General features: G+C 35.5%; 1 protein-coding gene across 3 annotated transcripts in view; it reads left to right on the top strand.

Annotated features, from left to right (window-relative positions):
- GOLM2 (golgi membrane protein 2) overlaps window positions 1-14,261 on the top strand; it is a 119,604-nt gene that overhangs the window by 97,183 nt on the left and 8,160 nt on the right. The window contains exons 9-10 of one of the 3 annotated variants that reach the window (XM_032856622.1): window positions 8,930-9,097; window positions 9,463-9,512. In XM_032856622.1, the coding sequence (XP_032712513.1) occupies window positions 8,930-9,097; window positions 9,463-9,497 (203 nt within the window). In that variant the 3' untranslated portion in view covers window positions 9,498-9,512. Of the gene's footprint in view, window positions 1-8,929; window positions 9,175-9,462; window positions 9,513-14,261 lie in introns of those variants that run through there. The other 2 variants (XM_032856623.1, XM_032856621.1) reach the window with 2 other exon arrangements.

The raw sequence follows: 14,261 nt of genomic DNA, 5'->3' as shown, positions 1-14,261 counted from the left end.
TGTCGCCTTGTGGCTGGAGACAGCAAAAATGATCCACCAGTGGAAGCAGCTGGTTTCACAGCTCAGGTAATTATCCTGAACCATCCAGGCCAAATTAGTGCTGGATATGCTCCTGTGCCGGATTGTCACATAGCTCATATTGCTTGCAAGTTTGCTAAGTGGAAGGAGAAGATAGATCATCCTTCTGGAAAAAAGCTGAAGATAGTCCCAAGTTCTTGAAGTCTGGTGATGCTGCCATTGTTGATATGGTTCCTGGCACGCCTATGTGTGTTGAGAGCTTCTCTGACTATCCTCTTCTAGGCCCTTTTGCTGTTCATGACATGGGACAGTTGGTGCCGTGGGTGTCATCAAGGCAGGGGACAAGAAGGCAGCTGGAATTGGCAAGGTCACCAAGTCTGCCTAGGAAGCTCAGAAGGCTAAATGAATATTATCCCCAATACCTGCTACCCAATTCTTATCAGTGGTGGAAGAATGGTCTGAGATCTGTTTGTGTCATTGGCCATTTAAGTTTAATAGTAAAAGACTGGTTATTGATAACTGCATTATAAGACCTTCAGAAGGAAAGGAGAATGTTTTGCAGACCATGTTTTGGGTGTGTGTGTGTGTATGTGTGTGTGTGTGTGTGTATGACAGTTTTAAGTTGTATGTTTTTATTTTATTCTATTTTATTTAAAAGATTTTATTTAATTTATTAGAGAATGAAAGAGAGAGAGCACGAGATGGGGGAGGGTCAGAGGGAGAAGCAGACTCCCCATCAAGCAGGGAGCCTGATGCAGGACTCAATCCCGGGACTCCAGGATTATGAACTGAGCTGAAGGCAGTCGCCCAACCAACTGAGTCACCCAGGCTCCCAAGTTATATGTTTTTAGAATCAGTTCTTTTTAGTGGAAACAACTTGACCAAAAATCTATCACCCATTTTGAGACCCATTAAGACAAAAGTTTAATGAGAAAAAAAGATTGCAGATTTAAAATTAAAACTAAGAAAACCTCTAGAAGAAAACAAAATGGTATCTTCATAACATGGGATAGGGAAAGATTTCTTTTTTTTTTTTTAAAGATTTTATTTATTTATTTGACAGAGAGAGATCACAAGTAGATGGAGAGGCAGGCAGAGAGAGAGAGAGAGGGAAGCAGGCTCCCTGCCGAGCAGAGAGCCCGATGCGGGACTCGATCCCAGGACCCCGAGATCATGACCTGAGCCGAAGGCAGCGGCTTAACCCACTGAGCCACCCAGGCGCCCCAGGGAAAGATTTCTTAATCTCCCCTCCCCTAAAAAAGCTAACCATGAATTTTAAAAATGATAAATTGGAGTTGATTAAAATTAAGAACTTTTGTTAATCAGAACATCAATCATAAGAGTGAGAAGATGCACATACCCTACAACTTAGTACCTAATATGTACTTAAAAACACTGTACAAGAATATACATTGTTTATTACATTAAAATTGGAAATGAATATTCATCAGTATGAGAATGGATAAATCATTGTGTATACAATGGAATTATACATATGATGGAATTATATATAGGAATTCATATGAATGAACAAAACCACATTTATCAACATGGATAAATGTAAAACAGATACATTATGCCATGTTGGAAGTCCTAAGATCACCCTCAGGTTTGATGATTCACTAGAAGGGCTCACAGGACAGAAGAATTATACTCACAGTTACGGCTTAGTACAGTGAAAGGACAGAGACTGGAACCAGCAAATGAAAAAGGCTCATGGGGCAAGATTCAGAAGAAAGCTGATGTAAGCTTCCTGGTGTCTCCTCCCAGTGGAGTTGCATGGAGGTTTGTTTAATCTTTTGAGTGAACATGTGTGACAAAACGTGTGAAGTGTTGCCAGCTCAGGAAACTCACTTGATCCTTGGGGTCTAGAGTGTTTATTGGGGGTCAGTCATGTAGTGCCCACATGTCATGTGATGCCCTTGTGACTGAGCTCATATTCTAGCCCTTATATCCTCCACCTAGCAAGAATAAATATACACTATAAGTTGCTTTGTTGGGATAAACTTATCTAATCATACTGGTATAGCAATACTCAAGGCCTCAGCCATACAAAAATGCTTATCAGGCAGAACATTCCATAGGCTCAGAAGTTATCTTCCAGCTTCCAGCCAACCACCAGTCCCAAAGACAAACCTTTCTTTGGAATGTACCAGGTTTGAGCAAACCTGGCATGCCACGTTAATTCTTTCCTGCCCAGATACCATGTATTTAAGGTTTAGAGACTGGTGAATCAATACTACTTACTAATGAATACATAAACTTTCATAGGGATGTTTAACACCCAGTTTAAGATAGAGGTTATCTTTGGGATAGGAGAATACTAGGGAGAGGTCCTGGGGAACTTCATGTATCTGTAATGTTTCCTTTATTAAAAGTTCTAAAATATGTCTAAATTAGACAAAATTCTTCATGATGGAAACATGGATATTCTCCACACTTCTGTGTATATCTAAAAATATTTAATAATAAAAAATGGAAAAATCTGTCAAACCTTTGTAAAGTATGGAACATAGTGCTACATTATAAAGAAAATTTCAAAACAAAACAAGAAAAAGAAAAAAAAAATTTGTAATGGTGCCTTGCTGGATTAGTTGGTAGAACATGGGACTCTTGATAGCTGAGTTGTGAGTTTAAGCACCATGTTGAGTAGAGAGCTTACTTTAATTTAAAAAAAGAAAGAAAGAAAGAAAAATTTTTAGGGTACCTGGGTGACTCAGTAAGTTAAGCATCTGCCTTTGGCTCAGGTCATGATCCCAGGGTCCTACGATTGAGTCCCACATCTGGCTCCCTGCTGAGCTCCCTGCTTTTCCCTCTCCTTCTGCAGCTCCCCCCTATGTATGTTTTTTCTCTCTCTCTCTCAAATAAATTAATAAAATCCTTAAAAAAAACTATTAAGAGGGGCACCTGGGTGGCTCAGTAGGTTAAGCCTCTGCCTTCGGCTCAGGTCATGATCTCAGGGTCCTGGGATCGAGCCCCGCATTGGGCTCTCTGCTCAGCGGGGAGCCTGCTTCCCCCTCTCTCTCTGCCTGCCTCTCTGCCTACTTGTGATCTCTCTCTCTGTCAAATAAGTAAATAAAATCTTAAAAAAAAACTATTAAGAATATTTGAATACCAAAGCTGAAATGAAGTGTCCAACTATTTAATGCGTGTAAGATTAATGTACTTGTCATAAATATGTTACCATGTGCCTGGTTAAAAAAATTAGCAAATTTTTTACTTACTAAAAGTAATTACTTCTAATTACTTACTAAAAAATTAGCAAATTACTTCCTGCCTCTGGCTCCTTTATTTTAGGCTGGTTTTGAGACTAGTCCTGTAGGTTTGGTGGAGGATAAAAGCAAAAGGTAAAGGAGAAGAGCATTTGACCTTGATGCAAATCAAATTGTTTCTGTTCTCTTCTTCTTCCCCCTCATAGAATTAGTCTTGAAAAAACAACAAAAGCATAGCCTATGGGTAATGTAAAGAAGGGGAAAGAGCAGTTGAACCTCTTTCCATTGGGAATGGGAGTGAAGGAGGGATGAAGGTCAGGTTATTCATATGCTGTTAGACATAATTTCCAGCTACCATGCTTCTTTCATTTTCCTGGTTTCTCTTTACCTTCCATAAGTCCACAGTCAATTAACAGATTCTTTCCTGTGCCTACTACATGCAGGTCCTATACTTTGAGATGTAAAATAAGTATGGTCTTTTTGCCCCATAATGTGCCTCGTAATGAAGTCAAAGTAAGCTGTTCAAAAGCCATTTGGTAGTTTTCCTTATGCATTGCTTGGTGGGGAAAGCCTACAGTAACATTTTTATCCAGTTTGCACACCTCACTCTTCCAGCATTCAAACTCTAACTAATGTCTCAACAGATTATAAATTATCACATGCCAGGGACCCTCAAGGATACTTGAAGTAGTCAAAACTTGTAGGTGTCATTTGAATGCATTGATTTCCAAATGAATGGTACAAAGTGGGTACCAGGAGTAGATAAAGGCTAGAAAAAGAGGTTGCCTTCCTTAGAGTAAAATTTCCTTTACTCTCTCTCTCGAGTTACTATGACCAACTCAGATTGATTCATTTTCTTTATAATAGTGATAACATATTAAAAGAAGGACTAGAAAAACATAAAACCTGTTTTTCATACAATATTTCATACAATATTGTTTTTCAAACAATACCTGTTTTCTCAACAATAGTTGAGAAATTGAAACCTATAAGCAATCCTTGAGCTAATGAAGCAAAAAAGTGACTTATCTTAGTTTGATTTCCAGTATGGGATTAAAACTTACGTTCTCTTGGTTGAAATGCCTTGTTGTGATTGAGAAATGTTACCGTTATTTGTTGTCAACCTTTCGTTTTCTACTGGTATTGCAAGTTTGCAGTCTGATGTTTAAGGAGTTTTACAGAATACTTGTTATTCCGTATGAAGTTCTGTTGTATTGTTTAAAGTGAGCTGAAAAGTGTGTCAACAATCTCTTAGGGTTTTTTTTTTTTACAACTTGATACCAGCCAAAGACTTTTCAGTAGCTAGAGTGTATGTTGCTTCTTTCTTCATGTGCTCGTGTTTAAACTGTTGAGGTGGTAACTAGTATCTTGTTACTGATAGGCTGTAAATTAACCATTTTCAAGCAGCCACCAGGATGAAAATAATATTCAAGTACACAATTGAATTTTACAAAAATATTAGGAGATTTGGGGATCCAAACTAAATATAATTACTGTATCACTCACCTACCTGGGCACAGTTTTAGCATTATGGTTACTAAGAAATAGGACAGAATTAAAAATCTTTAAATGGGTAAAATGCTTCAGAGATAAAATACAATATTTAATTCTTGTTGAACATATCACAGCTTTACACCATCATGTGATAACTTTACCCTCATTACTTCCTTTTCCCCTTCTTAAATTCAGTCATTACCTAAGATCACTCCTTCAATTTATAGCTGTTGTCTGTGAATATTCATTTCCTAATAGAAATTATCTTGCCATAATTTAACCTGTCATCTTTATATTTATGAATCTTAAATCTATACAACTAGCCCTCACTTTGTGCCCACAGTCTAGTTCTGTATTTCCAGGCATCTATAAAATACTTTCATTTAGACATCTTACTGTAACCCTAAGTTCAGTATACCAAAAGCATTTGCTTTCCCATACATTCTCAGTTGTTCCATTTGGGTGCAAATATCTTTATTTTTAGTTTCCAGGCTAGGATTATAAACTCATTCTTTGAGTCTTCCTATTACATTGTGTCATGTATTCAGTTTGTCATTTTTAAATCTATTTGATTCATTCATTCCTAACTAATTTCTGTTATATCTTCCTAGTCTAAGTCCTCATAGCTCCTTACCTGAATAGATAGTGGAGTTGCTATGGTACATAAGCCAGATTAGATTCCTGTTCTCAGAGAGCTTAAAAGAAATCATGACAACTGCCTATTGACTCCTGCATAAAGTCCAGACTTCCTCTATCCAGTGGTAGTGATAGTGTCCATGTTCAGATGTCACTTTCTAGGTCATTGGGTATAGCACACATAACATTACTTTCTAAATATTTGTTTACATGTTTGTCTCCCTTACTACAATAGATATAGAGATGGTAAGTTTATTTTTGCATCACAGTGCCCAGTGCAATACCTTTCACATACATTAGTGGGTCTTTGTTGGATGAAAAAGCATTGTAGATAATTTCATGTACTTTGTCATTCATTCTAACATGGACCTTGTGAAGTGGATATAGGAGGCCCTTTAAAGTCTCTAACTGTAAAGGTTTTCCATAATTATTCCTAATTTTCTTGTCTAAACTTCCTCTTTCTACAGTCTAATATAAATCCAGTCAAATTAATCTCTCTACTGTCTCCTGAATACTTCATCTACCTTCTTAGCTTATCCATTGAATATTTCTTTCCTTAACTCTGTCATGGTCCAATATAGTTGCCTCTTCTTTGAAACCTTCCCTTCTAGCTCCAACCCATACAGATTTCTCCCTTATATAACTCTTTCTGCAGATATGTTGCCTGACAATCATACAATTTAGCAGCCTGTTATAGTTATTATTGTTAGGCATTTTTATTTTATTTATTTATTTATTTTATTTTTATTTATACTTCATATCTATTCACTGTTTAATGTGAAGTTTGATGTCCCGACTTGACTGGCAACTGGTTCTTTTTTACTCTATTGTTTTGGCTATCATAGTGTTAGAAACCCTATATGAAGGGTTAGCTCTTTCTCCAAAGATGAAAATTCTGTATGTATGATAGCACAGATTACTTATTCAGCAAAGGACAGTGGTGTGGTAATCCATTCTTTTTTTTTTTTTAAAGTAATCTCTATGCCCAAACTTAAAACCTCGAGATCAAGAGTCTCACACTCCATTGACTGAGCCAGCCAGGTGCCCCTGTGGTTGATTTTTTTTTTTTTTTTAAGATTTTATTTATTTGTTTGACAGACAAAGATCACAAGTAGGCAGAGAGGCAGGCAGAGAGAGAGAGAGGAGGAAGCAAGCTCCCCGCAGAGCAGAGAGCCCGATGTGGGGCTCGATCCCACGACTCTGAGATCATGACCTGAGCCGAAGGCAGAGGCTTTAACCCACTGAGCCACTCAGGTGCCCCTGTGGTTGATTTTTTAAGCATTCTTGTTATTGATTTTCTGGTTGTCTCTGTCTAGCATCTCATGTCACTAATTGTAGTATTATAATTTTAGGAGTGAATTCACTTTAGTCAGATCACCAAACACCTATTAAGGAAAGAAACTGTAAATTGTTCTGTTGGAATATTATAATAGGTATAGGAGAATGATTTTTTTGGTTAGTGTACCATGTCTGATAATATTAACTATATTTCACAGTAACTTTAGACTAATTTTTTAGCCTTCTATATTTTATAACTTATAAAAATTAAAAAAAATTCTTAGAGGAAGTGGTTTACCTTGAGAAATTTACTGGTAACTACCATATTAAAATGTTTATATATAAAACAGCAGTTTCTTATTGCATAAGGATAATTTAACTACTCCAGGTACTTAGATCATAATAAATATTACATTTAAAAAAAGGGAAAATATAGGGCACCTGGGTGGCTCAGTCATTAAGCGTCTGCCTTCAGCTCAGGTCATGGTCCCAGAGTCCTGGGATCGAGCCCCACATCGGGCTCCCTGCTCTGGTAAGCCTGGTGAGCCTGCTTCTCCCTCTGCCTGTTCCCCCTGCTGTGCGCTCATGTGCGTGCTCTCTCTCTCTCTCTCTCTCGCTGTCCAATAAATAAAACAAAATCTTAAAAAAAAAAGTAAATACAGATCTCTATAAATCTCTCTTTTTCCTGCTTACGTTGCTGTCATCTCTTTTATTGTTAGTGAAAGAAATAATAACAAAAGCCACCAAGATGTTTTGTATTACTATCCTTAGGAGACAAGATGTCTTTCTCACAAATTAGCTTACATATTCTTCTTGTTTCTGGGTTTTTTTTTTTTTCCTTTTTAACTCTTTTATATCCATTTCTTTAACTCTATTTTATCAACTTTCCTTTTTTTTTTTTTTTTTTTTTTTTTTTTTTATTTTTCAACCTTTTTTTTGATTTTTTTTAATGAACTTTTTTTTTTTTTTTTTTTTTTTTTGTTAAGTGTACATATCCAACCTTATTCTGGAATAGATGTAAGGTGACTTTGTGCTCTTTTTACTGGCCCCAGTTACTTAAGTCTCCTGTTGTAAACATGCCCCATCCTTGAAAGCCTATGTAAGAATGACTTTTTCTTAAACTATTTTCCTGATTAACTCTTTACCCAGCAAATAGAAATATATTGGCCTAATGATGTGGTGAGCTATTTGTAGACTTGACCAATACCTCCATAATTCTTTCCATTTGTACTTAAACTTTCTTTCCAAGCAAAGAAGTCATTAATTTTTTTCCTGAATGTCTCATTGCAGTGTAATTCTTAAAAATATAATTCAAAAAATTCTAGACTTACCATAGAAAGTTTTTACAATTTTTTAAAGTCTTAAATTCTTTAATTATCAGTAAGTTGCTGTTATTTCCATTTTAGGGATTGGAATAAAATTTACTTTTATGCTACTTAAATTTAATGTTAAATTAGAGATTAACTTGTGTTTGTGAGTCAGATCTTAGGGTGCCTAACATTTTTATTTTCAGTATTTAGTTATTGAATAGTTTACTACAGTAGGTGCTATTTCTATTGCTCTTTTTTATTTATTTTTCTGAATGTGTGCAATGTAACAGTCTCACGTAAGTCAACTTAAGCTTCCTTAAGCTTAATAGGACTTAAAAGTCTTGTTTAGGATATGGGAAATAATAAATCAGAATTAATGGGGTGTTTTTTCAAAACACATACCACTAGGAATTCTGATGGTTTATTCTTTCTGCCATCTCTCCTTGGAAATCCAAGACTATAGTGAGTCACTGTCACTGAAGAAACCTGAGATAGCCCTCAGTTGTGTTAGTCTTAGCATCCAAAAAGAAACTAATCTGCATAGTACTTGTTTATATTTACAAAAAAAGTTATCAAAATTATTTATAGAAAGTGGTATTTTATAAGCAATAAATGACTGGAGATTCCAAATATGTATTGTATCTAGTAATAAAGTTATTTATTATTCTTCTAACGTGGTAAATTAGACAAATACTTACATTGGAGAAGTTGTCGGTTATTAGGAAAACAGTCCTGAAAATACTCAAACCTTAAGTTGCAAGTACAAAATTAACACGAAAGAGAAATTATTTTTTAAAAAGTTTTCAATCTTCATTCTTATTTCTTTTTTGTCTTGGATAACCTTCACAAAATGTATCTTTTTTATAACCTGTACCTCAAAGTTGCCAGGTTTCACTTGTCTACTTTCTGGTCTGCCTCCAGTGTAGGTCCCTTCTTTTCTTCTCTCTTTACTCTGGAATTAATCCTCTACCTACTTCACAGGCCGATTCTTTGATGAGAATGAATCCCCTGTTGATCCGCAGCATGGCTCTAAACTGGCGGATTATAATGGGGATGATGGTAACGTAGGTGAGTACGAGGCAGACAAGCAGGCTGAGCTGGCTTACAATGAGGAAGAAGATGGTGATGGTGGAGAGGAAGACGTCCAAGGTGAGCGTGGGCCTGGCCTCCATGCTGTGACCGTGAAAACCACCTCTAAATTTTTTGGTTGAATTTGTGTAGAATTTTTCCCACTTACTAGTGGCATTACAATCCTAATACAAAGAGATCCTCTGTGGTTTTTCAGTTTTATTTTGAAAACAATTTTATGATAGTCATATTTATAAATCTTAATTATTTTAAGTATTTTCATTTTAGTTATCTTGCATATATTATTGATATAATTTGAAACTCAAGAGTATTCAGAAATTTTAGATTTAAATTGCTTGAAATAGCTCTAGAGTTAATCTGAGGCAAATACTCCCAGTAAATAATTCTTTTCCAACTTCTCATCTGAAAACATTTCATTATTCCAGGTACAAATATTGACCAGACAACCTTTTTGTTATAAGGGAAGCCCCAAAAGTAATGGTCTCCTCCACAATGAAGATGATTTCACTATATATTCAGTATAGGAAGGCTGTTTCTGAAATTTTTTCTGAGCAGCTGAAAATTTATATTTAGTGGTTTGTAAAGATTTGTCTGTTTTATGTTTAATACACAGATTCAACGTATTTTCCATGTTAACTGTGTAACTTCTGAGCTTTTAAGTTATTAAAAGTTCAGAATTTACCTGTCTGCATGCAGCCCTACCCATGCATGCGTATCAGAGTATGTTGTATTATTCCAAGTTTTTAGGCTTGTTTTTTGCCTGCTAATATCATTTAGTAGTATTTGTGGAACTTTTTCTCTTTTCTGTAAAAGTTGATCATGAACATAATGTCTGACGTATTTGATTTTATAATGTGATGCATGAAATATTTTCCAATGTAAACTGTTTTGATTTCTTCCTTAACTCTTTTTTTTCTTCCTTTACTCTTTTTAAAGTAATCAGATGTTATTTAGGTTCATGACAAGGGTTGTTTTTATAAAAACTCAAAATATTAGTTATCCTAGAATACTACGTACTTAATAGAGAAAGGGAAATTAGAGACTCAGTCTTCCACACAGGCATTGTTTCTATAGTACATTCTACTTTTGGAAGAATGGTTGTTGTAAATAGAAAGAGATAATAATCATTCTAGGAGTTATTTAAGGATGTATTAATGAGAACTCAAACAGTATTTGGAGCTATTGAATAAATTACACCACCTTTTCTATAATCTCATCCATTTTTCATAAATTTTACCATTTTTTTCTTATTGCTTTGTGATTTGCCTGGATTATATTTTTTTGCATTTATATTTATATTATTTATAACATTGTTTTCAGGCGTTTTCGTGCATGTACATTATATCACCAGTTAGATTATAAACTCTTGGAGGGCAGGGATTTTCATTCTTTTGCCTTATATTTTCTTTGTATCCTTTTCTGCCTTCACATTCACCCATCAACCACCCCCCCCCAAGTACTTAGCATACTTAGGGCCCTGGGTAAATGTTAACTGATAATTTTATGCTTTCTCATTGACTTTTTATTCTTATAACTGTGACTAGAATAATCTTTTAACTTCTGATCTTACAAACTTAGTTTATACTTTGTCTAGTTTTCATTCATAAGAGCTGCTATCTATCATGTCACTGGATAATTTTGAGGTCTTTATTAGAGCAAATAATTTCAACTGTAATTGAAAAGCATTTCTTATATTTTAGGGTATCTTAAAGTTAATGACTTTTGTCACAAAATTTCAGCTATTTTGTATGGCTTTTATCCATAGTAAGTACATTTATCTTCAGTGTCCTCTTTCTCTCTCCCTCTCTCTCTCTGTCTCTCTCTCTCTCTCCTGTACCCTTCTCCTTCTCTCACCCCTAGTTCTCATTGCCATGTTAGGTCTCCAGTACCCTAATGCTGCTCTGCTGCTTTTCCTTTCACAAGGAAATAAATGCACCAGGTCCAAGGAATATGAGGAAATAACCTAAGATGATACTCTCAATGAAGTAGGGAAGGGATTGTTAAATTTGGGGGTTTCCTCATTTGCAGGTGAAGCTTACTTGACCTGGGGGTTACCACTTAACTTTTTTTTTTTTTAAAGATTTTATTTATTTATTTGACAGACAGAGATCACAAGCAAGCAGAGAGGCAGGCAGAGAGAGAGAGAAGGAAGTGGGCTCCCTGCTGAGCAGGGAGCCTGATGTGGGGCTTGATCTCAGGACTCTGGGATCATGACCTGAGCTGAAGGCAAAGGCTTTAACCCACTGAGCCACCCAGGTGCCCCAACTTAACTTTTTTTTATCCTATTTTGGGGTTCACTAGATGACAGCAGCAGAAGGATGGGATACCTTTATCATAGGGAACAAGGATTCAAGAACATCACCTGCAGCAAATGAAGAGGGATAAGTTTGAGTGAACTGACTAAAAAAGAATATTGTAGACCCAAATAATTTTAAACATGCTTTCAGGGATTCTTTAGATATAAAAACTGTCCAAAAAGTCGGAAGGGGCAATTATAGGTGTTCCCTTGTTTATCAGCAATTTGGATTCTTAATGTTTATTGTTAAGTTAGAATATTTAGAATTTAAAAGCATTTCTTCATAGTTTTAATGTAGAAATAGTGGTTGGATTTCCAGGCCAGTTTGCACTTGTAGCCAAAACAGGCAGTAGAATAGAAGGAATTTCTCTTCTAAGAAATAGGCATTATTCTGAGTTAGGAGACCAGCTGTGTATTGCTTTTCAAGTCACTTAAACTCTGTGGGCCACAGTTCTTCATCTGTAATGTGAGTGTTGAGCTACAATAGATGGTCCTTCTCAGTTCAAAAATTCTGTGGTCACATTCACAGTGGAAGCACTGTATTGAACAACAGGTATGGTGGGAAAATGTGTTTCAGATTTGAAACACACCTTCCTCCAAATCCAGGAGAGAAAGTGAAAACTTCACTACCACTATTGAGACTCTGCAGCTAGAGAGATACCAGAAATTGAAACATGATGGTAGCAGATGGTTCCTACACTTTGTGGTGAACCTAGAATAATGCGTAAACTTGTGGAATCACTATGCTGTACACTTGAAACTAATGGAACATTGTATCAACTATACTTCAATTAAAACTGAAACATGCACTTCAGAAATACGACTAAAGTTCTAGCATTAGGAGCTCTTTTCTGCTTTTTCTAATATTAGAAGTAGTTTTTTTCTCAATCTTTTGGGTCCTTAAGATTAGAGATTCCAGTTGTAGTACTGAGGTTCTGGATTCAGCTAAGGACGTTCTAGCTTTGGTGCCCCAAATTCTAGATTATGAAATGGAGATTTTCGCATGATCTCTGCCATTAGAGAGCTAGAGGATTCCAGTTTTATCTCTGATGCTTGTTCATATGTATTGATCATTTGGGACAGTACTACCTATAGAGTGTTTCCTTGTAGAATTAAATGAAGCCTGTTTTTCCTGTGTTTATAATCCTGGTTTATTTTGATTTTTTAATTCCTGTTTTCGTGAAGCATTCTTAAAGAAATATTCCTTTATTTGCTTTAGTGTAAGACATTCTTTTTCTTGCCTTCTTTTAAGTGACCCAGTGAATAGATTAACTCTGGAAACTGTATACATCTGATAGATATGTCTTTTAATTCATTCTTTATTGTAATAAGGGGACGGATGTTTGCAAATTCTCTTTACTCTTATCTTTAATGCCATAGAAGTTCCAAGTTTGCTTAGTAGAATATGACCTGGATATAAAGGGGAAATTTATGGAAGGAAGCTTAACATAATGCTTAAGTGCTTGGATTCTGGAGCCAAATTGCCTGGATTTGATCCTAGCTCCACCACTTATGAGCTCTATGACCTTGTGAATTACCTAACCTCTATACCTCAATATCCTTATCTGTAGAATAGGGATATACTTACCTGTTGTTGTGTGGATTATATGATTCACATATTTGTTCAGTACTTAGAACAAGTCTTCTGCACTGCAAGCACTATGTGTTTGTTGAATAATAATTTTTAAGAAGTAAAAGCAAACAAAATATTTTTCTTTGGGTTGCCTGCTTTAGAGGATAACTGCACTTTGGCCTGTGGATTAATTTGTACCTTTTAGTGGAGTCTCACTGCCTTATTATCCCAAGATGTTCTTGCTTGGCATAGCTTGCTTTATGGAGGTGGTCATTCTTGACTTCAGAGGGAATTTAGGAATTATTTAATAAATTATGAATGTTTTTGTTTCCTTTAATAGTCATTTTGTTGTTAATGAAGTATTTATGTTAATGAAGTATTTACAGATTTTGCTGCTTTGTAAAATGAAATAAAATATAATTATATTTAGTGGTTCTCTGTTCTGTATCAGATTTGGTAAGGTAATTTTATCAGACTTTACAAATACATGCAAAAAGTTTGTCAATAGAAATTTGAATTTTGGTTAGAATAGCTACACTGAAAATGTACTTTAGTTAACATAAATAATAGTTCAATGTAAGAAAAATGCAATATTCTAAAAGTCCTGTGGAATTTTAAAAAATAATGTGAAGGCACCATATTAAAATTTGATTTAAAGCATAACTTAATAGAATCAACAAACTATATTTATAGAAGACTTTGGAAGTAAAGACTGCCTTCATATGCAGTATTTTATTTTGAGATAGGAAAAACAGTTGCTGTCTGTACTCTACTGAGAAGGTAATTAAAGGTCTAAAGAGGTTTGGAAACTAGCTCAGGTTTGTTCATAAGTGCCTGGGTCAGGACCAGAATTCAGTTTTTCTATTCCTAGAGTTTTGCTCTTATTTTCTCTTTATAATCAGCCACTTAAATATCCTCCAACATATCTCCTTTTTCCTTTTAGTAACTTTCCTATTAAGTTTCTAGGAATTCTCTTTTGTATAGCTGCTTTCCCCACGGCTCCCCAGTGATTAAGTCTTCTTTTAATTACTGAAGCCCTGAAAGATGTATTTGTAGCCATAAGGTGATGTCCTATAACATGGATCCTAAGGAGAGCTTTCTGGAGAGGTGCCAGTGACTATTTTCCTTTTATTTTATTTTATTGATTTATTTTTTCCAAAGATTTTATTTATTTGTCAGAGAGAGGTCTCATACAAGCACGGGGAGTGGCAGACAGAGAGAGAAGCAGGCTCCCTGCGGAGCAGGGCACTGGACTCGGGACTAGATCGTAGGACCCTGCGATCATGACCTGAGCTGAAGGCAGATGCTTAAACAACTGAGCCATGTGTCCCTATTTTCCTTTTTTTTTTTTTTTT

The sequence above is a fragment of the Lontra canadensis genome, unplaced genomic scaffold (assembly GCF_010015895.1).
Source record: "Lontra canadensis isolate GAN:19392208 unplaced genomic scaffold, GSC_riverotter_1.0 scaffold12, whole genome shotgun sequence".
Classification (NCBI taxonomy): Eukaryota; Metazoa; Chordata; class Mammalia; order Carnivora; family Mustelidae; genus Lontra; species Lontra canadensis.
Note: the sequence above shows the minus strand (reverse complement) of the source record. Positions and strands in the feature narration are given on the sequence as shown.